This window comes from Heliconius melpomene, chromosome 9 (assembly GCF_056956725.1).
Source record: "Heliconius melpomene rosina isolate 202511_hmr_F chromosome 9, ASM5695672v1, whole genome shotgun sequence".
NCBI lineage: Eukaryota > Metazoa > Arthropoda > Insecta > Lepidoptera > Nymphalidae > Heliconius > Heliconius melpomene.
The window spans coordinates 683946-711343 of NC_140397.1; the positions used below are offsets into that span (position 1 = coordinate 683946).

The 27398-nt window shown below is 34.0% G+C and overlaps 1 protein-coding gene across 8 annotated transcripts in view; it reads right to left on the reverse strand.

Moving 5' to 3' along the window:
• Positions 1-27398, reverse strand: part of smash (smallish) — a 151893-nt gene that overhangs the window by 23609 nt on the left and 100886 nt on the right. For all 8 annotated transcript variants that reach the window (XM_085190365.1, XM_085190364.1, XM_085190363.1 and 5 more), the window contains 2 exons: positions 21823-22023; positions 18126-18265 (listed from right to left, as the gene is read on the reverse strand). In XM_085190365.1, coding sequence (XP_085046491.1) covers positions 18126-18265; positions 21823-22023 — 341 coding nt within the window. The remainder of the gene's footprint in view (positions 1-18125; positions 18266-21822; positions 22024-27398) is intronic.

A 27398-nucleotide genomic window follows, 5' to 3' on the forward strand; every position in this document is an offset into this window, starting at 1 on the left:
GATTGTGAGACGAACAGAAATTAAAAAGTTGTAAGAATAACAATGGCTTATCTTTTTTTATCTTTACTTTAAGGTAATTTAAATATTCTAATAAGTTTGTATAAATACGTATATACGTACGTACTATAGCAGGTAGAGTCGAACCCACAACTCTTGTTTTTAATTTTGAAATCGATTTTTTAATTTAAATAATCGTAGACCTGGATGGTGCAAACACAGGTAAAAATTATTATTACACTAAAGTTATAAAAGTGAAGTCTTCTATTTTTTTTTTTTTTCAAAAAATGCAAATACGTCATTGTTTCACTAAGCGATACAAATCGTAAAAGAGAACAAAGATAAGTATTTATGCAATATTTTTAGTGTTCGTTCAGTAGAGTAGTCTAGTCTAGTCTAGTCTTAGTTGCATAAGTAATGTAAGCAGGTCGCGGCGTGACAGACAGGTTAACACGTGACACTTGTCCGTCATTAAATAGTATCTAGACTAGTATAGCCTATACTGGTCGCAGTAACCTATTTAGCTTATTTATTGTCATTTTATTGGGCTTCTTAATTCTTTAGAAAAAAGTAATTGTATATAAATAGTAACTGTATGCCGCACAAAGGAGGGTAGGCAGAAAAACCTGGGCATTTAGTATTAGCCACGCTTTGCCTCGTTACCAGATTTGGTAAATGAATGGGAATCGTATCGACAACCGTCGCATTAACACTCTCGATGGCTTCAGAAGTCTAAACTGTTTTATATAAGAAAAGTGCGTCATAGAGTAAGAGATTACTGTCGTTAAAGGTATAAGCTGAAGCACGGAACCGCGTGGGTCTTTTATGTTTTATTTTTATTATTGCGTAGGTGCACTTACTTCACTTTTGTATATAAAAAATGAAGTAACGTAACGTAAGAAAGTATGTTTCATAATATGTAAGTATAATCTACCAAGCAACATCCAATGCTTCCAAAATTCGGCCGAAAGTGAGGAACGGGAGGGTTTTAATGGGAACGGAACGTCTTAACATTAGGTTCCTAGGTTTTATCAGCTATAAGCGGGATACAGTTATATAATAGTCCGACTATATAAAATTCTAGAAACTCTAGAAGTGCTAAATTAAATTTAAAACTGCAAAGTTGCTAATATTCAACTTAGTAGGTGCTTTCTAAGCGAAAACTAATAATACAGTTTCGAGTTACAGTAATTGAATTTATATAACATAGAGTAAAAATGATCATTTTCTATAGTATTGCAAAATTTTAAAACGTTTAGAAACGTGAGATACATGTTAGAGGTCGTTTGACGTCTGACTGTAAACGCGACGGTCGTAAGTTCGATTTCCATTCGCGTAAATGAATTATTTTCGTTTCTTTGCTATGGTACCAAAGCAAAGTGCAGCGTTAAGTTCAGCCACTCAACATTAAATATCTAGAAGACCAAGTGGCGTATGGGGAAAGGATTGCCGTAACCCTACCAGCTTCCTCTGCCTACACTGACATATGCGGGATATGCGCGTGAAAATATAAAAAATAAAAAGATATTAAAAGAAACGATATATAAGCAACCAGGTACTAACAACTAATTGCGAATCACAGTTTTCTCCTATCCACTATTTATATAAATAAAAAGAAACTTATTTCATCGAATAGAATTACAGAATCAAAGTTGTCGGTACAAAACTAATAACTATAATTACGATGCATACGTTAGTAAAAATATCTTAAACTTTGTATTTAAAAACTATTTTATTAAAATAAAATACAATTATTATTAAAACTAGTTCTTAACTATAAGAGTGCTGGTAGTGGAATCGCCTTATCCCTAAGGTTGGTCGGCTTTAATACAAATTCGGGTGTCCCCACCCCTTTGGCTCGTTTCCCACGATGCTTTGTTTCTCATGGAGTTATTATATGAAATTCCCTGGAAGTCGGAAATCAGCGAGCCTATTGTCATCGACATCCAAATGTTCATGTGCCCCAACATGTGCAGCAGGGTTCTCGTAATGCTTTTATAGAACTTTCTCTCGGAGTCATAAATCTACCATAGGCCCACATGCCGTCGAGCTCTTGTTTTATATTTATTATCTTTTATTTAAACCATTTGTTACAACAATGCTAGACTAGGTTGACTGTCCCCCTCCAAATTCGAAGTACATGTTTCGAACGAAACCTGGATCTGAGAATTTAAGCTCAAATTAGGCATAGTAATATAATAATAGTTATAATAGTTGTCAACCATATTATACTATGTCGTGATTTTCATAGTTAAATGTTGGAATTTCATTTATTCTCCATCTTCATCAGCTGTAATTCTCTTTTTTTTTTAAATATTTCCTTTGCATATTAATGTTCTAGTTCAGTATAATCTTTGACATCATATATTTCATTTCCATTGTATGCTATAATTACCGTTCGCATTATAGGATAGGAACAGGGAAGGTTGTATTGGATAATAGGTACAATTTTTCATATTTTCTTTATACCACTTTACACAATTATCAATAAAAAAATCAAATTAAATTTACAATACAATCTAGTATTTACTGAAACAATTTTATTTAAATATGTTCTAAAATAATATTTATACTTTGATATCTGTGATTTACATCTTTCTAATTTATGTATAATAATTTTTATTTCTAACTTATATATTTATTGTATAGCACTTTCCATCTAATATTCGAGTAGGTTTTACTACATTTTCCGAAGGGTCTAACTACTTGAACTTATATCCGAAAGTATAGAGGATTCTGAAACAATTAGTTCCTCTACGTGATAAATTTTTCCATTACTTATTTTATATTTATTATGCGGTTCTATACTTAAGATTTTGTATGGACCCAGAAATCTTGATTTCGTTTTGTGCCTATCTATCATTGAATTTTTTAAATAAACCTTATCACCTATTTTAAATACTTTTGGAGGCTGAATTCGTTTATTCAATCTATCATTCCTATAATTCTTTTGTTTCCTACATAATTCACAATTTAAAATATATTTCTTAATAATCTTTCGCATATTTTCAAAATAATATTTTTTTCGTAATTGCTTATAAACACTTTTAATACCTTCATGTTTATTATTTAATAAATGACACTCTTTAATCAAATATAATCGTTCCTCTTTATTATCTATCTCTATTAAACACTTAGTATATCTTACTGGCTTAAACTTACTATGATCAAAATATTTCCTATATACTTCTGAAACTTTAAAAAATAATTCTTCATTAGGAATTATAAACGCATATTTTTCTTTACTTAAATATTCTAACATAAAATTTTTAATAACTTTTTCCTCATTATTTGGTGGAATATAAAAATACCACATACTTTTTTCATATTTCGCGTTTTCGTAAGGCGCACTTTCAAACACTACACGTCTCAAACGTTTCGGTGGATAACTGTTAATAATTGGTATGCCACTATCACTGTCTTGTTGGCATGAATCTATTGTATTACTTAATGTTTTATTATCTGAAAGTAGTGAATTGGACTCAGTATTTACAGTAGAGTCCGTTTTACATGGTGTACTGTCTAACGATATTTCCTCATCGCAATGAGCTTGTAATGAATCCGAGCTTGTCTGGAATATTTCAATTACATTTAATGCATCTGCATCGTGCTTCCCTTTATCTTTCACATGTTCTATACTATGTGATGTTTTATCGCGGTTGGCAACTTCGTGAAAATTTAAATTAATATTATCATAATTATTTTCTTGGTGGAATACTTCCTCAGCAACAATACCTTTCCCTAAATTGACCTGACCAGGACGCAATGGAGGGGCAGTTTGCATTGAAACATCCCCCATTTCCTGCGGGATCCTATTTGTATTAGGATGATATTGATTCCTTTTAAAATAACTATTCTGCGGCCTAGTAAAAAAATTATTTGCATTCGGAGTCCATTGATTTTTATTATGGTTGTAATTATTATTATTATAAAAATTATTATTATAATTATGTCGCATCGGAAAATTATTCGATCGCGATGTAGACGGATTAATATGTCTCTGGTTATAATTATAGTTCTGTTTATATTGCGAATACCCATTGTGATGTACATTACGCGGCGGCGGTAAAACACTATAAAAATTTTGTTTAAAGTTGTCATATCTCCCTTCTGCTTCTAATTGCAATATTCTAGTTGCCGTTTCATTAAAATTACAGTTAGATACATATATTTGGTCATGATACGGTAAACTATTTCTTAAGGTGTTCTGGGCGGTATTTATGTACGGCTCCATTACCTCATCTACTAAAAGTTTTTCACTATATTTATCTAATAATTTACTTCTAATAAAAAATAACTTTTGTTTTAATTCGAATATTAAATCTTTATATAAACCTTTTCTCTTAACATTTCCTAACTCTATTAATAACGTATTTAAATCTCTATTATCTCCGCATTCTCTTTTTAATGCTAATTCTATATTATTCCATTTAAAATCATGCTCAATCATAGATATTGATGTAGCAGCTTTAGATTCTAATTTACTTAATAATAACATAACATTTTGTGGTGTATCTCCACCCACTATTTGTAGCCATTGCTTAGCACAGTTAATATAATTATATAAAGTAAATGCGTCGCCCTTATACGAAGGGACGAACAAAAGTAAGGTTTTTGGATCCATTGTTTAATGTAAACACGGGACTCTAAAATGGTAGGACGACTGACTCGCGCTACTTTCACTACTCTCACTATCAGAAGGAGAGTGAATAACACTACTAGTATTCCTATAGCTATTTTATACAAAAGTTGGGAGTTTCAGATGGGAAGGAATGGTGACAAAGATAATGCTACTTGGTACTTACAGAATGCTCACGACGGCAGCTTCCTTGATCATTTTCTTCCACTGATAACAGTATTTTTACGTATTTATATGGTTTCGTTGCCTAGCCATAGTCTTGAGAGACTTCGCGAAACTTTTTGCGGAATTACTTATGATTGCGCGTTTTGTTCACTTAGCTAGGCCCCACCGGTGGGCGCCAGTAAAAATATCTTAAACTTTGTATTTAAAAACTATTTTATTAAAATAAAATACAATTATTATTAAAACTAGTTCTTAACTATAAGAGTGCTGGTAGTGGAATCGCCTTATCCCTAAGGTTGGTCGGCTTTAATACAAATTCGGGTGTCCCCACCCCTTTGGCTCGTTTCCCACGATGCTTTGTTTCTCATGGAGTTATTATATGAAATTCCCTGGAAGTCGGAAATCAGCGAGCCTATTGTCATCGACATCCAAATGTTCATGTGCCCCAACATGTGCAGCAGGGTTCTCGTAATGCTTTTATAGAACTTTCTCTCGGAGTCATAAATCTACCATAGGCCCACATGCCGTCGAGCTCTTGTTTTATATTTATTATCTTTTATTTAAACCATTTGTTACAACAATGCTAGACTAGGTTGACTCGTTGATAACTCACTTGCTAGTGCGTGATAGACGAAATTAAATTTATCTATGTATATTATAATTATATCTGATGATGATGATGATGATGTATTGGAAATATTAATGTGGCATTGAGTTTTGCAACCCAACACGCAATGTCTCTGGCGGAGAGCTAAGGAAGGAGACTCTTAACATTAAGTTTTCTCTGCCCATAAGAAGAAATAAATATTATATTTTCCATACAATTACGTATATATATAATACCATGTAGACATTAAAACAGACTCAAGCTTTCTAAACAACTGTTTCCTGGGCTTATCTTGTGAGAACTTAATTTAAATAAAAAAGGAAGCGTACACTAATGATGTATGAAAGTATTTACATTTTGATTGATTTGTCGGAAGTTAGCAACACTGTAATGATAGTGTACGTAATGTTGTATATAGTTTTATTTTTTAAGCAGAAGAAAATAAAAGAGAAAAATGTGACTTCTCTTTTTTTTTCCTACTCACTATTGAGTCGTCACTCGAGAAAATGAAATATATAATATTTCCATTTCCTCGATCTGGTAACGAGGCAAACCGCGACGTTGAGTTCCCTTACCACACAAATCGTCTAGTCCTAATGAGGAACAGAGCGTTTTAACATTAGGTTCCCAGGTTCCCTCTGCCTACTCTACTACGTGCGGGATACAACTTACTGTCGCATTAAGAGACATCACGCTGTCATTGCGCTACGACGGCGTCAATGTTATATGTAATTATAATTATTTATACAGATAAAAACCGTCTTTCAATATTCGTTATATTTATAGCATTGCGAGCTAGACATGCACATTCCGCCTGTAATTACGAAATAGTTCAACGCCATATTGACTAATCGTGTATTTGACTTTGCAAAGTGAGCTAAATATTAAATATATTAATTGTCCATTTCATATCTATATATATAAAAGGACTTGTCCTCACTGACTGAGGTAAGACGCGCGCACAGCCGTAACCACTGTGCGTAGAAACGTGAAATTTGGACAGATGTTTACTTTCGTAATCTGGACATCCACTAAGAAGGGATTTTGAAAAAATTTTACCCTAAAGGGGTGAAATAGGGGTTCAAAGTTTGTATGGATAAAAATTTAAATCGGCACCGATTTTTATAAAATTTGAAATTTTGATTTTCAAAAGTATTTAATTGAACACGTGTTTCATCGTTTTCTAGAATTCTCCCCTTAAGGGTGCAAATAAGGGGTTGAAAGTTTGTATGGGAAAATTCTTAAATCGCCACCGATTTTTATAAAATTTGATATTTAGACTCTTAAAACTATTTAATTGAACATATGTTTCATGGTTTTCTAGAATTCACCCACTAAGGGTGCAAATAAGGGGTTGTAAGTTTGTATGGAAAAATCTTTAAATCGCCACCGATTTTTATAAAATTTGAAATTTAGACTCTTAAAAATATTTCATTGAACACATGTTTCATGAGTTATTAGAATTCACCCTTAAATACGCAAGCGAAGCTGCGCGCGTCCGCTAGTTTTTATATAATTTGATTAAAGTGTTATAAGACATTTTATAGCTTCAGTATGCAAAGGTTTCGCACGTTCAGTACGCACTAACCTAACACTACATCCGTAGTGTTAGGTTAGTGCGTTATATTTAGTAGATGTGCGTTATATTTTGTTCTGCTACCAGAGCGAAATTAATCCGTACATGCGAATGGGAATCGAACCCACAATCGTCAAGTTGTCGCTGTCGCTATGACCGCTATGGCCTCTTATGTGAATTTAATAAAAAAGACAGTTTACAATTTTAATTAATTAATTTCATAGAAATGTCAGCTCTACAAGCAATAACTGTATGCTTAAAAGGCAGTTCTACTTTAAAGACACGACGAGAAATCCAGTAGTTTTTTATATAAAATATACAATTCAATTAATAAATAATTAAAAACCTTGTAACTTTAATAGCTGCACTGGTAAGGAGAGCTACATTCCATAGATTATTAGATAAGTCTCCCATAGCGTTTAATACTGCCACTGTATATGTATTAGAGGGCACTTTCAATATGGTCAAGTATCATACGGTCTATGAAACGTAAGTCATAACTCCACGCAATAAGGCGAATCAAAAAATACTTTATACTGAATGGATTTAAGATAGGCATTTCTTTTTGTGATAATTTGTTTTATTACTATTAGCTTTAAAGGTAATACAATATAATTTAAGATAAAACCAAGATAATATTTCAGTTTTTTAAGGCTGTCTTGGTGTAACAGCGTCTGATTTAATTCTTCGCATATTTATCATTTTAGTACTCTTGGATTGAAAAATAAGCTTTATGAACTAGTGGCGTATTTGCGATACTGCACAATACACGTTAACATAAATATTCTAAATCTTTTCTAAGAATTTTTAAAATTCTAAATCAAAACGGGAGATCTTTAATATAAATCAAAAATAACAGAGGCCCTAAAATCGATCGTTGGTATATCAATCCGTAGATAACAACCAGACGAATTTACGTTTTTTATAGCAGTTATTTTCATTTCGTCGCTCTGGTATCTAACTGGTCAAAGCCCGGCGTTGAATTACGCCACTTAACACGCAGTATCTTAACATTTCCCCCTGCCCACCCATACAAAATAAAAAGTGAAACTAATCTGTATAGAAAACCAACTAACTACCTATTATTATAAAACCTACCTACCATATTAATAACTACCCAAATACCAGTAGCAATACAGACTATTTATCTATATAACATGTTAGGGCGGGGAAAGTGGCAATTATCACCCTCAAACGACAGATAGAAATAGAAAGCGCTATAGGAAACGTTATCAGTAACTTATAATTTGACATGTCCAGCTAATCACGCCGTGGGTGTTATTTGACAAGGGTGTAATTTCTTTTAAGCAAATTTCTCTAGTTTACTTTGATTTTATAATTGTATAGTAGATTTGCATTTATATGTATTATTTGTTAAATACTTCCATTTCAGTGGGTACACATTTATTTGACTGTGTCACGTCGTATCGTGCGTAGAGAAATAGACGGGGAAACCCGGAAAGCATTCCGATCTCCACTTTCCGCACTAATCGCGATATTCTATTCACAGTTTCACGGGGATATTAAAAATTTCCCCGAGTGGGAGTCGTACCTCCAACCAGTAGCGTTTACAGTCACACGCTTGCTCCTGCGCCATGAATGTGTTTTTCTCATGCATTTACTGTTTACCTTGTATTTGTACAGTAATCTCTGCGTGCACTCGTATCCGACGCAAACGTGATCAATACAAAGTGCATTCAAAGCGCAAACGGACAGACGTAATTGTTAACATTTAGCCGCTTTCCAACAATTGATGTTTTGTTAGGGTTGAAGTGAAATATTTATAAATATATTTTTATATATGAATATTATTGTTTTCTTTAGAAAATTGCAAAGTTAGTCGTAATTGCTTTAGTATAATAGATAAACATGTCAATTTTTTTTAACGCTTCACGCTGTATTCACAACAGCAGAGTAGCAGAGTAGACAGGGAGACACTCTAGAGGCATTACATATTGAGTAGCGGAAGTCAACGCCATGCTTTGCCAGCGTTACCAAACCGAAGAAATGCAAGTATGAATTAAAGATGCCAATGTCAAGATGCCCCAAGTATTCCTACTTGTCACTTTACAGTTACACTCTTGTGCCTCTGTGAAACTCCCTCTTGGCTCAAAAACGCTATAAAAATGACTCCCTCAAAAATGTCGACTTTGAGTAAAGAAACATACACATTACAAAAAATTTAAGCCTAGTAACCCTAGCATCAGCCGATTTTAGCGAAAGTGGAGGATTCGGTTACGCGCAAACGTTGCATTTAGAAAGGTGGATCGATGCACTTCAATCATTGTTTACCGATTGCGAAGTTAATTACAAACGCGGTTCAACTTTAATTATAGATATAAAGGTCTTTGTATTTTAGGTTACCAAAAAACTTAAAGACTTGTATACGAAACAAATCAAGTTATACCTAAAATTAAGAAAAGATAGTTTGGTAATTGTATTTTCTTATTTGAAAATTTGATAAATAAAACAATCTGCAAATATTTTTAGTGGTAGAATATAACCATTGGGCTTAAATAATTAGAAACCTACTACCAATATTCTTGTTCATATTAATCTATATATATAAAATCGAAAGGTCACTCACTCATCACGAAATCTCAGAAACTATATGCACCTCACATACTACACTCAAATTTTTTATAGGAGTTATTTATAGGACGTAGGTGCTCGCTAAGATGGGAATTTGCAATATTCGACTTCTAAGGGGTTGTTTTTGGGGTCGAAAGTTTGTATGAAACTTCGTTACTACAAATGCTAGGAGTCTCAAATTTTGGATAAACGTCACTAGGACGTAGTCATGGAGACAGAAATATAACATAGTTCACGCGGGTGAAAACGCGAGCGGGCCGCTAGTATTTAATAAATAATCGTTAAGTTAAAATCTAGTTTCGATCCAATGGAAGCATACCATGCAAAAATAGCTGAACTACATAACAACGAGTCAACATTTATTATGCATATTAAAATATCATTCACAAAATGACCTGTAATGATGTCAGTATGAAATGTCGCAATCATCAAATCATTAATTATGTCCCAATAGTGAATACAACGTGTTTACGATTGCAACACTAGCAACAAACTTACCATTATAGATTTATTACGGTAAAACATAACTGCTTTACGCAGAACTTTGTTGGGCATATCATTTTCTAAGAAGCGATAGTAGGAGCGATAGTATATCTGATATCTTCAGGTTAAAGGAACACATAGTGTCAAATCACTCTTTAATCAATGTATGTAAGTGTTATAAGAGCAGTCTTTTAATATATAAGAAAAACGCTGGAAAAAGGCAACAAAGCTAACATTAACTAGAGTTAACTATATAACAAGAGTTATTAAGATGGATCACAAATCACAGTACAAAATGACAGTACCACGACTTACCTACTTACCCAGTGACGTAATTTCACTTTAACTATTGTTACACACGTATTGTACTCGCACGTTACGTGGTAATGGTAATATTAGCTCTTAGAGTAGATTCCTAATATATTTCATACTTTCTCTTGTGTGTATAGAATTACTTTATTAGGTAAAATAAGATATCATTAATAATATAACATACTAGCGGACGCGCGCAGCTTCGCTTGCGTATTTAAGGGTGAATTCTAATAACCCATGAAACATGTGTTCAATGAAATATTTTTAAGTCTAAATTTCAAATTTTATAAAAATCGGTGGCGATTTAAAGATTTTTCCATACAAACTTTCAACCCCTTATTTGCACCCTTTGGGGCTGAATTATAGAAAACCATGAAACATATGTTCTATTAAATATTTTTTAAGAGTCTCAATATCAAATTTTATAAAAATCGGTGGCGATTTAAGAATTTACACATACAAACTTTCAACCCCTTATTTGCACCCTTAGGGGGTGAATTCTAGAAAACCATGAAACATATGTTTAATTATATACGTTTAAGAGTCTGAATTTCAAATTTAATAAAAATTGGTGACGATTTAAAAAAACCTATACAAACTTTCAACCCCTTATTTGCACCCTTAGGGGGAGAATTCTAGAAAACGATGAAACACGTGTTCAATTAAATACTTTTAAAAATCTAAATTTCAAATTTTATAAAAATCGGTGCCGATTTAATTTTTTTTCCATACAAACTTTGAACCCCTATTTCACCCCTTTAGGGTTAAAATTTTCCAAAATCCCTTCTTAGTGGATGTCCAGATTACGAAAGTAAACTTTTGTCCAAATTTCACGTTTCTACGCACAGCGGTTACGGCTGTGCGTGCGTCTTACCTCAGTCAGTGAGGACAAGTCCTTTTATATATATAGATTACAAGTCCTTTTATATATATAGATTAATAATATATTTTTTTCTGTGTCACGCGGGATACAAAACCGCAACCGGCAAGGCAGGCAGAGGGTTTAGATATTTTGTTCTTCACTTTACAACCAATTCTTCAGACACTGGGGGTTTAGTGGCGTAACATGGTGAGTGTGTCACTACCTCTACCACTACCAACGTTCGATCTCGACTGGGCAATGCATTATTTCCATTTCCCTGTTGTATATGTCGAGAGACATAGAAAAGCGTTACATTCTGGTTATTCAACAAGCAAAATCTCTAATTCCGGCAAAAAAATTAAGAACGGAGACTAAAATTATGTAACATTTGCTATATTTCCCATAAACTAAGATTCAAACTCATACCAACTGCATACAATCACTACTGAATCACAACCACGTATACCAAAAATACACCCAAAAAAAAAACTAACAAAAGATATAGGAGATTACGTCGTCCATACAACGTTTACAGCATCTGTATTTAGAGTGCGAACAATTGGCGTCATAGCCAGTGATTCAACATCCGTAATATAATACCAAACTGAAATTCTAAAACTGAATGAATAGCCACGTGTTTATCTTGTTGTATAACAATATGAACAGTTCTTTTTTGTAACATTTTCCATTTGAATTGATGATTGAATTATATTCATTATCCTCACTCTAATGAGACAAAGCTCGGCGTTCAGTTCCGTCATTCTTTACGCTTTGTATCGAAATTGAGCGGAGTAAATGAATGTTTTACAATTAGTGTTCTACCTGCTTGCACTACTGTGCGAAAAAACCATGAATACGTATTTAAATAGATAGGTAAACAAAAAAATCAAAACAATATTTCACATGTAAAACCGCATTTAGAGATAAACAAAAAACTTAAAACATATTATTTTATAATCACCACCTTAAAAAAACAGCGTTTAACCCAACAAACTTCACTAAAATCGGTATAACATTAAAGAAAAACGACCCATTTGCGGTCAGTCATACAAGACCAGCCGAGCGTCCAGGGGGGCAGGTAGATTACCATGGGAAAATGTTCCAACGCCATACCATGGGGCAAAGGTCTTTGACTGACTGACTTTACTTACACCTATAATGTTACAGAGTGTCACGCGTCGTGATTCCTATTACGCAGTACTTTTAATGTGATGTAAAAAACTATTCTGTAAGATTTTGTTACATGATTTTGTAAGTTAATCCTTTCATTTGTATGGAAGAAGTTAATTGTATTGGTTTTTTATGTTGAGGTTTTTTTGTTGTAGTATTTGCTTTTGTTTACTTTACAATTTGAATATTTTATACGTTGAACATCATACCTTATATCCAGATTTAGAACTGGGTTTTAAATACAAAAGGGTTTTATTGTAACACAGTCGTAAAAGTAAAAAATATCACCATAATGAATAAAATATAATTATCCACTTGTCAATTAATTTTGCATCTACCTAAACAGAATTTGAACCTATAGGCATAGCGTTTCGTGTCATAAGAGCTGTGCCACAAATGACATTCCACTGTAGAGTGCCGGAAGTCAACGCCGCGCTTTATTTGTTATAAATGAAGCAAGTAAATGAAAATGATTCTTGCTCCTGAGTATAAATCGAACCCACAACCGTCGTGTTTACTTTCGGACGTTGTGCCACTGCAATGACAAATTACAATTTCTACAAATTATTTCTTTCTAAAAAGCATGAAACCCTGTGTTATAATTTAGTTCTCTTGCGAAACAGCATACATGAATTTGACGTGTCAGCCATCTATTATTATGGTTAATTGCGTAAGGTGGGCAACACATGTCAATCAATGCTTTAGAATTTTGCATACATTTTTTAAAACTTTTTTGTAGGCAAGAGGAACTTAGTGTTAAGACACTCCGCGTCTCACTTTATGGCAAATGTTTCGCGCTTTGTCTTGTTCCTAGAGCGGAGAAAAATATATATAATACCCTTCCCGAGAGGTAATCGAATCCACAACCGTTGCGTATATGTCACAAGCTGTACCACTCAACCACGAAGGCTTTCATTTTCATTTTAGATTTCGTATGTTCGTATGTGGTGGACAGTACGTGTTTTTGTAACCTCTCTTTAGGGTGACCGTGAGTTAGATAACAAATCGAGCCAAGTCCTCGATATAACGATTAATTGCAGTTTTGAGTGGCATTTAGTCATATATAACAAGTTATTTATACTAGACAAGACGAGCCGTTGAGTTCCCTCACTCGACATGCAATGCCTCCAGAATTCAGCGGAAAATGGTGAACGGAAATGTCTTAATGTAAACCGAGTATCTTAACACTAGGTTCCCAGGTTGCCTCTAACTAACTCGTGAAGTTCGGAATACATAGCAGAATACGTTTTCATTGAACCTAAATGACATTTTGTTCCCATTAAGACACCTTTCCCTACTCTCCGAATTTAGTAATTTCCTTATCTTCTACAATTCTTATAATCAACACAATAAAGTCGCTATTCGTCGTCTTATAAACTTATTGTAGTTCAAAGCGTACCGCGTCATTTCGGCGTGTTTGTCACATTCTAGTGAGTTAGTGTAAACTACGGATGTTTGTTTGCTCTTGTCGGACCACATTGTTTCGAGTTAAATGGGGGAAAAATGTATGAACTTACAAAAGAGTAATTATTCAGAAATAATTGTGATGCTAATGTTTATGGAAGCGAATAGCCAAGTTAAATGTTTCTTTAAATAAAAGAGTTATTTAAATTAAGAAAATAGTAATTTTGTAGTGTGATAAGGCAATACGAGGTGTGTTCAAAAAGTAAGATGACTTTTCAAATTTGGCGGGCAACGTACTTTCGATTATCGATTTTTTTATTTTGTTATGTTGGTACACTCTTCCCGAACATCTGTACCAAGTTTCAAGTGTATAGCATTTTTTGTTTGGTTGGGAGAGGCGTAAAGGTTATAAGTGTTTTGCGTGCTCGGCGATTTCTTGCTATCGAAAAATATGGATCAAAGGATTTGCATCAAATTTTGTGTAAAAAATAAAATAAAGTGCTCCGAAACACTTAAAATGTTGCCAGTGGCATACGGTGAAACTGTTCTGAGTAAAAAAAATGTTTACAAGTGGTACAAACTCTTCCAAGATGGCCAGGAAGATGCCAATGACGAGCCTCGCTCTGGACGCCCAAGCACGTCAACAACTGATGAAAACGTTCAAGCAGTGAAGAAAATTGTTCTGGAAAATCGTCGAATCACTATCAGAGAAGTTGCTGAGGATGTTGGTATATCGCTTGGCTCGTGCCATGAAATTTTTTCTAACGTTTTGGGCATGAGACGTGTGTCAGCGAAGTTTGTTCCGAAATTGCTAAATTTTGACCAAAAGAACCGTCGCATGAGCATCGCTCAAGAACTGTTGAATGACGTCAACGACGACCCAGATTTACTCAAAAGGGTCATAACTTTTTCTTGTTCCCAAAACTAAAGAGACCTATGAAAGGACGGAGATTTGCAACGATTGAAGAGATAAAGACTGCATCGCTGGAAGAGCTCAAGGCTATACCGAAAAGTGCTTATGAGAAGTGCTTTGACGATTGGAAAAACCGTTGGCATAAGTGTATTGTATCTGAGGGGGATTACTTTGAAGGGGACAACATAAATATTCATAAATAAATAAATATGTTTTCTTAAAAATACAAAGTCACCTTACTTTTTGAACACACCTCGTATAAGACTAGTTTTGTTTTCGTTTTGCAGCGCGCGTGTACTAAAATTGTACTATTTAGAGCAGCTTTACTTTAATCCCGCATGGCGGTGTAGACAGAGGACCCCTAAAGTTAAGACAAGATTCTCCACTTTCCGCCGAATTTTCCGCACAAAATTGCGTATTGAGTGGAGGCGGACTTTGTTATCAGAGACAGAAAATAAAAATAATTAAATCCTCTCAGTGGGAATCAAACCCACAACCGTTACATTTATAGTAACTCCACATAAAATAGTTGGAATATTAATAAAGGTAGAATTATGTATATGAAACATTTCATTACTTGTTAATGATAATGTAAGAGAACCGCTTTCTAATTTATATTGTAACTTAATGTATAATGTTATTATACGCTAATTAATTTCACTTCCTTTCAATACCAGTATATTAAACTTATAAATTTACTATAAGTAAAGCAATGCTGACTTTATTAACTGCTAGCGTTTTACTGCGACTTTGCCCACGTGGTTAACTCGAAACAACTAGGAATCATAGTCTGGGGTAAAATATTTGTTTGTAAAATTTCTGGGGTGGGCAAAGAACTAGTCCGGAGTGGGCACGGACCTAATGATTACAGTATGGGTACATCAGAAGATTTATACAATATAGCCTAGAGCTTCCTTCGATAAATGGTCTACCCAACACAAAAGTAATAGTTCAATTCGAAAAAAATAGTTCGATTAACGTTTTTAATTAAACAAACTCTCTAGCTTGATAATAATAGTGTAGAAGTTGCAGATAACAATTCAAGGAAAAGAGGAAACGACGGCCTACTTTATTTACATTCCTGTAATTTCTTAACAAAATGTTACAAAATATATTATATATAATATAATAAAATAAATAGATATTGAATTTAAACTTAGGTATATTGGAGTGCATATACGACACCATCATACCACAGATATTCGGCAGGATAGGCTGAGAGAACCTAAGAGATTCCGTTCTCGACTTTTCAACTGAATTCTTGACTTTGCGAGTTAAATGGTGGAACTGAGCGCCAAGCTTTGTCTACCACAGCGGGGAAACGATCATAATTAGAAGTTATGACTGTTCATTCTTTCGAGTGGGAATCGAACTCATAACCATTGCGTTTACACAGTCACACACCTGCACCACAACGGCCTCAAAGAAAATTTTATTGATTTACCAGCATACATTATTTTTTTCCTTATGTCTGCAATGCCTGCCTAAACAGCCTTTAATATCGTCTGAATGGCATGTTTTTGGGGATTTCACATTTTGTTAATGAATGTAATATAAAGCTTACAATTAAATAGCATTTCCTTATATAAAAATACAAAACTTTAAATGGTTATACTTACAAATAATAATAATATAAAATCTTCAACGACGATAATTACAGTAAGCACAACGTGTTTGAATCGTTTCATTTAATTACTACTTTCACTATTCACACTAACAGTTATATAAGAAACATTTTATATGACAATGGGATATTCGCCTTTGTAAAGTTTAAGTACGGATTAGAGTTGACTAATTCGCATAAGCCTTGTTGGGAACCTTGAGTTAGCTTACAGGTGTCTTAAATGGAGCAAAGTTAGAGAATCAGTTTAAATTTTTATTAGCACCACGCTGTATTTCGCTGTATCGCGCGTATAGTAGTGTAGGCAGAAGGAACCTAATTTTAAGAGACTCAGCTCAAACCAGTAGATAGTCTATAGACATCGATTATATTTTATCGCAAAACTAAATAATTGAACGGCCAAATAATCGAATAACTCCAATGTGCTAGTGTCAGGCAAATGTCATTTTAAATAAAATTATCAAGAAGCATGTCTGCCTAGAGATACCTGGATGCACACTGCACAAATGCACATGCACAGTAACCCGAGTAGCAGTAGTGGCACCAGCCCACCGAGCGAGACGGTTAAACTGACACCGGGCAGCCGCCTGAGACGGGAAAGCTGATTTCCTTTTGGGAAATTTGAGTTGAAGATGCTGAAGATATTATCTTACACTGATGTTGATATAGTTAATGATTGACTTTCATATCTTCACCTTTGTAAAGGTCTACCTTGATATTGACTACCTAATAAAGGTATTCGATTTGGTTGTATATAGATAAAATAGTTCCATTATTAAGTGATGGGCAGAAAACGCATTTATATGGACTAATGTACCTGCTGGGTTTAAAATTTTCATTGTGGTTCAAGGAGTGTGGGAGACCAGTAAGAGAATATCCCCCGAAAATTTCACAGAAACAGACAATATGCGATTATATTAGGAAGTTGTGGGCTAACAAAACTTTAAATATAAAATAATTAATTAGATAATATGTTTTAAGCAAATATTTTAAATAATCTATCCTTATTTTCAAAGTTAACACGCAATTGATTCACCGTTGTCTACTCTTATTTGACTCAATAGAATTACTATTATATACCAATCTAATTTACCTATTACTTATAGCTATTATACCAAGCTTATACCAAGCTATTTTTTTACTTCGATTCCTTTTTATAATACCGATTATAATATTGATAAAAACAACACGACCTTAGATGTCCTAAGCCTAGATTCAAGTAACGTCTAACCTAAAAACCTAGATAGAAGTAAAAAAACAATCAATAAATAATATTATTTAGTTTTCTTGGATATCGTGACAATTTTTTCATCTATTAGTCTACTTTAGTATAAAAGATTTCGAATAAAAAATCTAACGTATTCTTATCTTTACAAAAGAACCCAGTCTTAAAACATTCGTTTCCATTCAGCCTATTTAAGAAATGGCGTATACGGGAATGGGAAATGATGAGATTTTTCATATTCACGCACTACGAAAACAAAGTTGATAATTTTTTTCTTACCGAGAATCGTCAATTAATATTTATATTATATTTAATTAGTTGAAATATATTTATTTGTCTCACATTTTTTTATGTAAAAGAACTTAAAACAATGTTTTTTTTCCTATTTGTCTGTGGGTTTGTGGCGCTAATCTTAGAAATAGTTTAATCAAAATAAAAATATTAAAGCAGTTTTGATTATTGTATTTAGGTAAACTTCTCTTAATATTTAGTGTTTGTTTTATTTCAAGCGGGCGAAGCCGCGACGGAACTTTAGTTATCAATACAATAAATAACTTACCGTTCTTCAAGCATTTCGTTGAACGTCTTCGACTTGGCGCGCGGCTGGTGCGTCTCGGTCTCGTACTTGCGCACCTCGACGCAGCGCTCTATGATGTGCTCGACGCGCTTCCGCCGCGACGACTTCCAGTTGTCCAAGTTCTGGAAATTAGAATGTTATTTTATTATTATATATTGTTTACAATAATGCCGACTATGATAAGATGTAACTGTAACGTGACGATTGTGGTTTCGATCCCCATCGGAGAAATGAATTATTATTTATTAATATTGTCATTTCTTCGCTGTGATACCAAGGTTAAAGCCCGCCACTCAGCATGCAATGTCTCGAAAAATTTAACGAAAAGTAGTGAATAGAATGTCTTAACAGTGATCCCCGAGTTAATGCTCTCGAAATTCTCTAGAATTAAAATATAATATAATAATAACAAAAACTAAAAAGAAAAAATCACCAAAACACTACTTTTGCTCTTAATTCTTCCAATCTACTTCAGTAATACCTACATAACAATCATCTACATCTCCTACTAATTTCTTCCAATAGATACCTTCCATAGTAAACAGATCTATTATGGTATCAATACCACAATTTCCTAGGAATGCTTAGAGCGTGTATTGTCGCGTGTTTGACATTGCGTGCAAGTTTTTCATAATTTCACCTTTTATTATTGAAGTCAGCGTTTTGTTTTACGCGTTTTGTAATATATTGAAGTATGTTTTTAAATTTGTATTTAAAATAGTTAAAGTAACTAAAAAATATATTGTCAAGATTAATTACAGAAAATATCTCTAGATCCGCTCATAGGATGGTATTTCGTTTTTTGTTTAAATAGAAAGAACGTAATTTTAAGACACTTCGATCTTCAATTTTCGTCCCCCCAAACGGGGATTGAACCTACAAGCGCGTTAACGGTAGAATTGCACCACGGTCGCCACAAAAACACCACCTGAACACTTTATGATGACATCATCGCCTTAATATAAAAAAATATATATTTCCTTCTATAAAAAGGAGGTATTTAAGAAATATATCTTCCTTACAACACTCGGGTTTCTAATGACTAGAAAACGTATTTACATTTTGTTACTTCCTTAGCGGAATATAAAAAGATGCTATTTATCTTAGCAGAGTTAGCCTTAATTACATACAGCGGGCGGCGCAAGTTCTGAAAACTTACTCTTAAGCTTTAACTAAAACACCTATATAACGGTCTATTTCTTATTTAACTTTTAGTCTAGATTCCTCAAACATAGTGGGACAAAGTCTGACAGCGATACTTGTGGGTTCGAGTCCCTTTCGGGGGATTTTTTTCATTTACCTGCTGTGACACGCTGAAGCGCGGGGTTGAGTACCGCCACTCAATGTCTCGAAAATGAAGTATTTTGACACTCGACACTTTCTCATCTATAATATGCGGGATCCACGTGACGTTGATAAAAAACTTGTGGTTTATATTGTACAAGGTTTCCACGGAAGGTTAGCATTTGGGTTAATCACAATTTCGTCATTTCATACCACATCAAATTATATTAAAATTATCTAACAAAATGCAATATTTATTACAATTCTGTTTTTAGCACCTCTCGGAACATTTTTGCTAAGGCTTTTTATAATAAAATTCAGATTATTACAAAGAAATATTATTCAACGATGCTGTTTACTTTGGTAATATCATTTCATAATATTTTAAAGCGCTGTTCTTTTACAGTGATACTTTACAAAAAAAATACAACGCAGATTTGAAACGCACCTTGCATTTAGAATTTTTATGAATCATCTTTAAGCAGATGAACATAAATAATAAATATTATTTTCTAGAATCATAGCTAAAGACATCAAGTATTATTACCTACCAAAAAAAAAACTTGATCAAAATCGATTCATCCGTTTGGGAGCTACGATGCCACAAACATGTTTACACAAACGTGTCAAAAATAAGCATTTAAAATAAAATTTATGTTGATATAACATTTTTCAACCACGAAACAACCAAAATTTCTCGAAAAACAATCATCATCATCAAAGATTTATACACTACAGACCGTTTCGAAAAAACTATAAAAACTGCAATAAATCGCAAGGAATCGATCACGTCCGTAAAAATACGTACAAATTAGTACTGTATGAAAAACTGTACGAAACGAGTCCTTCAATTGGTTTCATTAAGTAATTTGTCTTGAATTTTGATTTAGGTACTTCTTGTTGGTATGCAATTATTTTGGGATTAAATATATAAGAGGTATATAAAAAACGTGTGACTGTAAACGCGACTGGTGCATGTGAGTTGATGTGAGTTCGACTCTTCCTCGCTCTGGTAATGAGTCAAAGTGCGGCGTTGAGTTTCACCATTCAACGCATCCAGAATTCGGCGGAAAGTGGAGAACATTAAAGTTTAAGTTAATATTTAAGTCCTAAGTGTACCTAGCCTACCTAGGTCTAGTTAGATTGGAGAATTAGCTATTATTTAAACTTACATTTGCACCAACCATACGAAAAAACCTTTCCACTCATATTTTTTAAAATTCATAAACAAATATAAATGTTTAGCGCATATGTAAATTATTTTTCTTTTTCTTACGCTGCCGTCAAAAAGTAGGGTAGGCCTTTCAGTAACCAATTTGTAACAAACAAGATGGAGCACTGTTCACGTCATCTTGCTTAAGACACCCCACCTGACCTGTATATTCTTTTTGAAAAACTTTTCTTTTACTTTTACCTGTGAATGTGACAAATAAGGTAAGCTCATCTTCGCCCGGTAGCACATGGGTGTGATAGGCAGCACCACTCAACACGCAATATCTCAAAAATGACCACTAGATTCCCTTCTCTACCCTGCTATATGCGGGATAGAGGGTGAAGATATATTTATTCGAGATATTTAACGATCACATATCCATTAAAGTACTTTGCTCCACACCCGACACCGGAAGTCGCGAGGCTTAAGCGCCGGCATGCAACGTGTTTCCGCTCGTATTGTCGATTCTTACAAAAAGCGAAAACAAGCTTATTGTATGTAATTTAATTAAATGGCTCATCCGGTTGAGCTTTATTAGCGATTACGATTTGTCTTCAAAGAGATGTTTTTTCAAAACCGGTACAGCAATGATTTTAAGCGTTGCCTTTGACAGGATATTTTTTGTTGTAATTTTAAAATTCGGTTTCGTGTATATCGAAATGTTTGGTCTTGTTTCTTGTACTTAAAGAACTTTATAATTTTAACATTGTATTGATATCGAATATAAATTATTTATGATTTTAATTAATATTAATATTAATTTTAATTTTTCTCATGTCGTTTCATTAATGTAAATATTAATTCTTGTTCTCTTTATTTTTCTTTTTCTTTACAGATAAGAAGATTCTTGAATTAATATAATGACATCTGTACGATGATAGCCTTCTCATTTTAAGAAGGAGACAATTAATATTTTTTCTTACAAGCATTCTTTTAATTTCATTCCCCTGAGTGGTAATCGAACCTACAACTGTCGCGTTAAAAGTCGCACACTTCTACCTCTTCACCACGACGGGCCCAAAAAGCATATAAATATGCAAAAATAACTTATCTAAAACCAAAGCCGTAAATTATTCAATAATCATTTTGACCAGACCTAGAAACATTAAAAGTAAAAAACGGAATGTCTAAACACTAAATTGCTATTCCAACCCCAGTTTCTAGTTTTAATTCTACACTCACCGACTGCCAGTCCTCCTGTCTCTCAATCTTCGCTGGTTCAGTACGTTTGGCTAGTTCCGCTCTCCGCAGCTGTTCCCGAGCCCTGGTGCCGAGGTCTGCTGGGCCGACCTTGATGAACTGTAGAGGGTTGGCTGCAGGCTTGCCTGGTATCACCGCGGCTGTGTGAGGTCGAGTCGCTAGGAAGTCCGCGCTGTCTGTTGTCTGTAATAAGAGGAATTCGTTTAGAGTTCGTGTATATTAAAATAATTTAGATAGCTTGAAATTAGTATTTAGAATTGGCAGAAAACTTTAGTTAAAATACAGATGTACGAGAGTTCTACAAATATCGATTTATATAAAAGTTCTATGTCTCAGTTGAGGAACTTTCAGTTATCTATACTTCTATACTAATATAATAAAGCGGAAGAGTTTGTTTGTTTGTTTGTTTGTTTGTTTGTTTGTTTGTTTGAACGCTAAGATTTCTGGATCTACTGGATCGATTTATTTTGTTTTTGTTTTGTATGAAAGCTGCATTCTTCAGAAGTGCTATAGGCTATATAACATTACATTACACATATGTACTAATAAATTAAAATACTTTCTAATTTGACATGCAATTTATTATGCCATGTTAATAACAACCGTCGTCGCTACGCGACCGCGTTCGTTACCGCGTCATTTTGATATTCATCCTTATGAAAATAAATATAATAGTCACTTTTATCATTTCATCTAGATTGAAATTATATTTCTATAGAAATTATATTCTTATATTTGAAGCAGGCGTAGCCGCGTCCGGGTCCGCTAGTCTGGAATAAAATTATAAATCGTAATAGTTATTTTTTTATCCAAAATCATTCTCTAGGAACTATAGAAATAAGTAAACATTTTCATATGTGAGATATCTTATTTAATTATAATTTTTTTAGCCTAACACTGTATCCTACATATCGCAGAGTAGGTAGAGGCAGAGGTATTCAACGCCACACTTTGGTTTCTTACCAGAGCGAAGAAATTAAAATAGTTCATTATCCCGAGGGAATTGAACCCACAACCGTCGCCTTTACCGTTGGACGCCACTACCGCTTACTATTACAAAATATTTCAAAAAGTGAAGAATAGCAATCAGTAGTATAATTTGCATAAAATAACGTAAAATAATTGTATAATAGCATTGTAAATGAATTCGGCATAGAATAATTTTATTCGCACTTAAGTAATGACTTCGTCTTGCGACACCATCGGAGACCAAAAATTAAAGGTTTTCTAAGCAAACTAATTAGAAATTATATTGTAACTCTTCAATATTATATAACTAGATTAGAAACTGAAATGTTTTTATCTTGTTTTTTGCTATCATATATTTATATTTAGCTTCTTGTCAGTAGACAGAAGGAACCTGAGAACCTAGTGTCCGCTCTCCACTCCTTTATCTCGCATAGATAAAGTTTAATATCTATATATTTATATCTACGCGAACTAAAAACGCAAAATAATTTTTTTGTCTTTACGTGTTGCCAAATTCAACGTTCTACGCCGCAACGGGAAATTTAATTGTGGCTTGACTTTTAATTACTAAGTAACGAAATATTTTTAAATAAATATACATTGTTTTGAGATATATATTTTCTGATATTTGAGATTTTTTAATTATTATTATATTCTACCTTTTTTAAAAGCTTTTATTTAACTTGCAATGTATGTATGTGGGTTCGGGTGAAATCTTAGAGCTCAATTTTGAAGTAGATATCGTCAACCGATTGAGCTGAAATTTTGTATACACGTTTACTTTGGATGACAATGCACGATAAAATATGTGACGTCATTCTAAATGTAATATGGCGGACCAGGCAAGATGGCGGAATTGTTATTTTTAATTTACTTCTACAATATGGGTATCAAATGAGAGGACTCGTTGAGAGCAACTCGAAAAATAATGTGATGTCATTCTAAATCCCATAAGGAGGAAATTGAAGATAGCCGAGTATCTATTTGGTCTACTTCTACAATATAGATATTAAATGAAATGGGTCGTTGACCGTAACTCTAAAAATAATGTGACGTTGTACTAAATCCAATATGGCGGAACATCTAATATGGCGGAATAGTTATTATTTATGCACTTCTGCAATATGGGTATCAAATGAAAGATCTTGCCGAGAACAATTAGAAAAATAATGTGACATCACTTGAAACCCAATAGAATCGACACGACTCAAGTTTTTTGTGCTTTCATATAATGAAAGGTATGTTCGTACGATTGAGCTGAAATTTTGTATACACGTTTGGTTTGGATGACAATGCACGATAAGGTTTGTGACTTAATTGTTAGTACAATATGGCGGACCATCCAGGATGGCGGAATAGTAATATTTCATGAACTTCTATAATATGGGTATCAAATAAAAGGACTCGTTGAGAGCAACTCGAAAAATAGTGTAACGTCATTCTAAATCCAATATGGCGAGCCATCCAAAGTAATAGAATAGTTATTTTTGATGCACTTGTACATTACGGGTATCAAATAAAAGGGCTTCTTGAGAGCAACTTGGGAAATAATGTGACGTCATTCTAAATCCAATATGGGGGACCATCCAAGATGAACGAATAGTTATTATTTTTGCAATTCTGCAATATGGATATCAAATGAAAGGGCTCATTGAGAGCAACTCGAAAAATAATCTAACGTCATTCTAAATCCAATATGGCGGACCATCCAAGATAGCCGAATAGGTAATTTTAGTCTACTTCTACAATATGGATATCTATTGAAAGGGTTCGTTGAGAGTAACTCGAAAAATGTGACGTTTTTCTAAATCCAATATGGCGGAACATCTAAGATGGCGGAATAGTTATTATTTATGCACATCTGCAATACGGGTTTCAAATGAAAGTGCTTGCCGAGAATAATTAGAAAAATAATATGACATCTAGTGTGAGAAACCTTCTTCCTCCTGGCATTAATCCCGGCTATTGCCTAGGTCTGCCTTCCTACTCAACCTACTCCACTTTGCGCGGTCTTTTGCATCCTCGGTGGTTAGACAATGGGCTCTCATATCCGGCATCACGACATCCAACCAGCGCTTCCTTGGGCGTCCAGGAGGTCTCACTCCAGGAACTGATATAGCAAGGCACTTGCATCCGACATAGTTCTTAGACCGGCGCGTAACGTAGCCAAACCATCTCAGGCGGCGCTCTTGGAGCTTATCCGCTACGTCACGGACCCCAAGACTACCTCAAACGAATGTGTTGCGTATGCGGTCAGACCGCGTTACGCCGCACATCCAACTCAGCATCTTCATTTCCGTGACGTAAAGCTCCTGAGTGTGCCGAGATAGTGCTGGTCAACATTCGCTACCGTATAAAAGAACCGGTCGTATGATGCTCTTGTATATCAGTCCCTTGAGCTTGGCAGTTTTCTTCGGTCACAGACCACACCAGTGACCTCCCGCCATTTGGCCCAGGCAGCACTCATCCGGCCATAGACATCGTGATCGATGCCTCCAGACTCGTGCATAATGGATCCAAGGTACCTGAACTTTTCTGACTTAACGACTGGCTCAGGACCTATAAAGATCGTGCTCGAGTTCGGGCTCCCGCAGACCATGTACTCGGTCTTCGACACATTTAGTAAGACCGCCGTTCTCAAGCGTACCCTTCCAGAGGTTGACTTTACGCTCCAGCGTCAGTCGGTTCTTGTCAATGAGTACTATGTCGTCGGCATACATCATCAGCCATGGAAGCTGCACTACATTGAATAAGAATGGACTAAGAATCGAGCCCTGGTGAATCCCCACTGTAATCGGGAAGGATCTAGTGCCGCCAACAGCATTCCTAATTATAGAAGCGAAATCGTGGTACATGTCTCTAGTGTGAGAAACCTAACCAGTGGTAACTAAAAAGTAAAAAATAAAATATAAGCAAAAAATTATTTTTAGAAAAAGCTTTTATTTAAACGCTTTAAAAGAGAGAAAATAAAATTTGTCTTTTAAATTTTAACTATCAACTCATAACTTCATTGTACACAATTTATATGATCATAAAAGCTTGTCGCGTTAATCAATATTTAATTAAAATGAAATTTTAAAAATTGAAACTTAGCAGATTTTACAAAATTAAATTAGTACTAGTTTAGTTACACAAGTAAATCGCGCGACAAGCTTTTATGATCATATAAATTGTGTACAATGAAGTTATGAGTTGATAGTTAAAATTTAAAAGACAAATTTTATTTTCTCTTTTTTAAAGCGTTTAAATAAAAGCTTTTTCTAAAAATAATTTTTTGCTTATATTTTATTTAATATATGAATAATTTTATATTACACATCAGAATTCTAGACATTACTATAGTCGTAGGTATAATTAAGGCAAGATCGCGTCAGACATGGGTTGCACAACGTTGAACAACTCATTTGTTAGCTATTACTGATATTTTTCCTCTGCAATAAACAAATATATGACTAGAGATATAGCTAGTCACGGCATATTCCTACAAAGTATTTTTTTAATCATACTTTTATGACCTTTAGTAGTAAAGAAGGTTGTGGGTTCAATTCCCAATCGGGAAAGATTGGAAAGAAAATCCTAATGTACATAAATATAGCAATTCCTTCATCGCAACTTGGAAATGAAAATAATTTAAATGCAATCAGTCTCCTCTGAGTGAGAATCGAACGTACAATTATTTATGTTTTCTTCGCATTTTCAGTCAATGTTATAAATCAACTTAAAGGAACTTTTAATATTCAATTATATATAACCAATACTTGTTAGAGAAAGCATCGATTGTTTTAGTTTCAAAGCCGCTACTATAATGCCTTTCTAGTATGTTTAGTATGCAATATGTACATCATATACGACACAGTTTTACATACTCACGTTCTGTACGCAACGTATGAAATTTTAACTATTAAATTATACGAAGGAAACCACATTTGCCTATTACACAGTATTACGTATAAAATTGAGAGGTTTTAATGTAGAATGAAGCAACTTTTGTGAATAAAATAAATATTAGTACCGAGATTGCAGTTTTTACATACGGCTTCGCCCGCGTGGTCTAATGTAAGTAACTCGTATATACTAATACAGCATCACGCTAGATCTCTCTGGTAGCAGTATAGGCAGATTGAGATTAGTGTTAAGGCACTCCGCTCTCTACTTTCTACTGAATTCTGGAGTCATTACGCGCTTTATCTCTTTATCAGAGGGTCGAGTTAAAAACATCAAATATCCCTTTCCTCGCTTGTGCTTGCGCCACGACTGGCGTCCTATAAAACATATAAATTCATCATCCTGTCCAATTCTTCCTCTCACCAAACCCTGGACCATCATTTAAAATACTTATATGACCAATAAACTTAGCCTAATAAAAAGGACGGCCGTACAAAGTTCAAGACAGCTGCGCCGTGATATATAAAGTGCATACGTTCTAAATTTCCTTACATTATAAATAGACACTATTCACTGTTCTCACTTGGCACTCCCGTCTATTTCTGAACGTATAGTAACCTAATTTCGTCATTTGAATACCTAATACGAAATATTATAAATATAAACTATTAAATATTATAACTAAAAAAATACTATATTCTAAC